Source organism: Hippocampus comes, unplaced genomic scaffold (genome assembly GCF_001891065.2).
Source record: "Hippocampus comes isolate QL1 unplaced genomic scaffold, H_comes_QL1_v1.1 scaffold122, whole genome shotgun sequence".
Taxonomy (NCBI): domain Eukaryota; kingdom Metazoa; phylum Chordata; class Actinopteri; order Syngnathiformes; family Syngnathidae; genus Hippocampus; species Hippocampus comes.
Genome location: NW_017842059.1, coordinates 1,877,291 through 1,880,949, shown reverse-complemented (window position 1 = coordinate 1,880,949; position 3,659 = coordinate 1,877,291). Strand labels below are relative to the sequence as shown.

At 44.0% G+C, this 3,659-nt stretch overlaps 1 protein-coding gene across 1 annotated transcript; it reads left to right on the top strand.

Annotated features, from left to right (window-relative positions):
* Positions 1 to 1,558: 1,558 nt before the first annotated feature.
* Positions 1,559 to 3,185, top strand: foxl2a (forkhead box L2a). Its single transcript, XM_019861544.1, has one exon. It carries the CDS (start codon positions 1,829 to 1,831, stop codon positions 2,741 to 2,743), a length of 915 nt encoding a protein of 304 aa, XP_019717103.1. The 5' UTR covers positions 1,559 to 1,828; the 3' UTR covers positions 2,744 to 3,185.
* The last annotated feature ends 474 nt before the right edge of the window (positions 3,186 to 3,659 follow it).

Genomic DNA, 3,659 nt, shown 5'->3' with positions numbered 1-3,659 from the left:
CTGCAGAGTGCAGACTGTCTGCATGGTGATGACACACATGCCAATGCTGCTCCACCTGCGTACAATCCCACAGCACGGAAATACACTCCACGAGGCCCCGGTGGGACCCTCATGGGTGGCCAGGAAAATGTACACTTTTCCATCCTCTCTAAACGTCGTTAATTAAGCTCTGTTCAGTTTTACTTCTCGCAGCTTTGCTGAATACGCTTGCAAGCGGATGATGATGATAATGATGATGCGAGTGGAAAGATTTGAAGACCTGTTATATCCGCAACGTTGTGGGTTTTTTTCTTGTTTGTTTCGTTTTTGTTTGTTTTGTAATTTTTTTTGTCCATTTATTTAATATTTTTCAGTAAATGCATGCCCATACATTGTTAAAGAGTCCTACAGTCATTATTGACAACCCTCCCCAAAAAAATCTCACGATGCTGCAACCACCTCTGAAAATCACCTAGACACATCATATAAATCTACCACTTTAGTGGAATTTCGAATAAATAAAATTTATTCGGTATATGCTACAGATTGTGTTTTCCGATGAGAAAAATATTCGGGCTATTATTTTAGGAAGATGACAGTAATAAAGTTCCTCCATTTTCAGTCTAATAATTACTTTGAAGCAATCCAAAAGTTTTGCTGGCCCTTCATGTGCAACAGCAGTTTCTGCTCTGCACCTTTTACAATAAGTATATGTAACACGCTTGTCTGTATCTGTTATACAATAGCACTAACATAATTACACTAAGCACGTTATAAATAGCTGCTCGTGTTCGTCATATGCATATAGGCTTTTATATTATTACTCTTTTTGTCATTAATGCTTGTGTTTGTTGTTGTGGTGGTTGTTGTTGTTGTTCTTGTTGTTGTTTAGTCCATTACCCCTGAGCCTTGTATACGTTTTCTCTTTCTGCACACGACGTTATGACGTGCACTTATACAGTGCTACATTTAATATGCTCTGCGTTTGCAAATGTGATAAAGTTTTGATTGGAACTGTCAGAGGTAGTACTCATGTAATAGTGTTTCTTGCAGGAGCAGCAGTTTGAGCTATATGGATTTTTTTTCAGTTAGTTACAAATTCATATTGATATTAAAAAAAAGAATAAGAGCTCTCAGATGTGCTGCAAAGTCCGGTGTGCTTATTTGAAACTGAAAGCTGCTAAACCGGTTTGCGCTGTTCTGCAACAGTGATAATATACAATTAACTGCAAAAGTGATTGCGTTGCAATATTGCATAATTAGCCCTTTACCAAAAAGTGTTTGTATAGCTTTGAGACACAAAATAAATCGCAGCGATTTACATGCAGTAGTTAATCATCATCATCATCATCATCATCATCATCATCATCATCATCATCATATAATAAACAATATGCCGTAAATGTCATGGTCATGTTGACTTTTTAGAAGCTTGCAAAAATGTACAAATGCTAGTTGCGTACTAAAGGGACTTACTTTAATGAAGTAGGTGTTGCAGAAACATATTATTGAATTGACTGTGAAAGTAGAGGCGGAACTCTCAAGTGCACAAATCACGAGGCACTACGTCGTTCAGTGCGAGAACGCAGCCTGAGTGTGGACGTGGGGGGAAAACGAGGAAAGGGTTGGGCTTACCGAGTCACATATCACAACTTGAGTTGCGCCTTGGTCATAAACCAATTTGGTGGGGGGAAAAAGAGCCTCATGTGTGGCCACCTACAGAGCCGCAAAAGAAAGACTTGCCCGTGCATCCACCGCCGCTGTGTGCACGCATCACCGCGGAAGCATCGGGAGACAAGCACGTTTGCTTTTGCGCTTTTGGACTGGACCGGTTTGGTTTCGCTGGGAAATGATGGCCACTTACCAAAGCCCGGACGATGACGCAGTGGCATTGATGATCCACGATAGCAACACCGCGAAGGAGAAAGAGCGACCCAAAGAAGAGCCGGTCCAGGAAAAAGTCGCGGAGAAGCCGGATCCGTCTCAGAAGCCTCCGTACTCCTATGTGGCCCTCATCGCCATGGCCATCCGGGAGAGCTCCGAGAAGCGTCTCACCCTTTCTGGTATTTACCAGTACATCATCAGCAAATTTCCATTCTATGAGAAAAACAAAAAAGGCTGGCAGAACAGCATCCGGCACAACCTGAGTCTCAACGAATGCTTCATCAAAGTTCCGCGGGAAGGTGGCGGGGAAAGGAAGGGCAACTACTGGACTCTTGACCCGGCTTGCGAGGACATGTTCGAGAAGGGCAACTACCGGAGGCGCCGCCGAATGAAGCGACCCTTCAGGCCGCCACCCACGCACTTCCAGCCGGGGAAGTCCTTGTTCGGAGGGGACGGATACGGCTACCTGTCCCCACCCAAGTACCTGCAGTCCAGCTTCATGAATAACTCGTGGTCGCTGGGCCAACCGCCCACCCCGATGCCGTACACTTCCTGTCAGATGGCCAGCGGCAACGTGAGCCCGGTCAAGGCTCTGTCCGCCCCTGCCTCCTACAACCCCTACTCGCGGGTGCAGAGCATGGCGCTCCCGGGTATGGTGAACTCTTACAACGGCATGAGCCACCATCACCACCCGGCCCACCCGCACCACTCTCAGCAGCTGAGCCCAGCCACCGCCACGCCGCCCCCGGTCTCGTCCGGTAACGGAGCCGGGCTTCAGTTCGCTTGCTCCCGCCAGCCGGCGGAGCTGTCTATGATGCACTGCTCGTACTGGGAACACGAGAGCAAACACTCGGCCTTGCATACGAGGATTGATATCTAAACGTAACCCGTGTACAAATGCGAACTGACTCTTCGGAGAGATACCTGGTGTCGTTTCCTGTGATTTTGATCGTGATGGGGTTTTTTTTTTGGACACCGAGTTTGGTTGCAAGTTTTTTTTTTTTTTTTGGACACCGAGTTTGGTTGCAGCCAGTGGAGGTGCCGATGTTGAGAAACCGGAGTCCGGGTGTATACAGGGTCGCCAGGGCGCATCAGGTAGCGCAACATTTGTAATTGGACTGCCTGTGTATGATTTTGTTGTGTCAACTCATTTATATTTCGACCGAGAAATGATTGTGGAACTGTGACAATGCGTACTTCTCAACTTTACGCACGGCTTGACCAACATCCAAGCTAAAATCTAGAATTGAATCTCAACTTCAGCCTTCTAAAAACTTTGACCGAACCGGCCTTTCATGGTTGTAAGTCTTTAGTTCAAAAAATGATTCATTGTCGCTTAGACAATTCAGGGTGTTCCATGTTTTCTGTTGTCCCCCCATCCCTCAATATTAATATCCAATTACGTGAAATAGGCCAGAAGCAGGTTTTGCATTATCTTTTTTTTTAATAAACTTGATACTGTATATTGTTTCATTCATCTTGGGGCCATGTTTAATTTTAATTAGCACTTTTCCATATTTTCTAGATTTGTGATTTTTTTTAATAAACATGTGTTTGATAAAATATGGTCAGTGTTCTTGAAGCAATCTCTTTTAAACTTTAGACAATGGTGACCACATTAGGTGATAAAACCTTTACAACTGCACCAGAATTTAAAAAAAAGCTCAACTTGATCTTTACAAATTCCAGTGCAAAATGACTCTAAATGATTATTGATTATAATTTGCAGATAAGCTTTATTGTCTTGAACTTCAGGTTTTTCTATAATAAAATAATAACACTGGCACATTAACAAT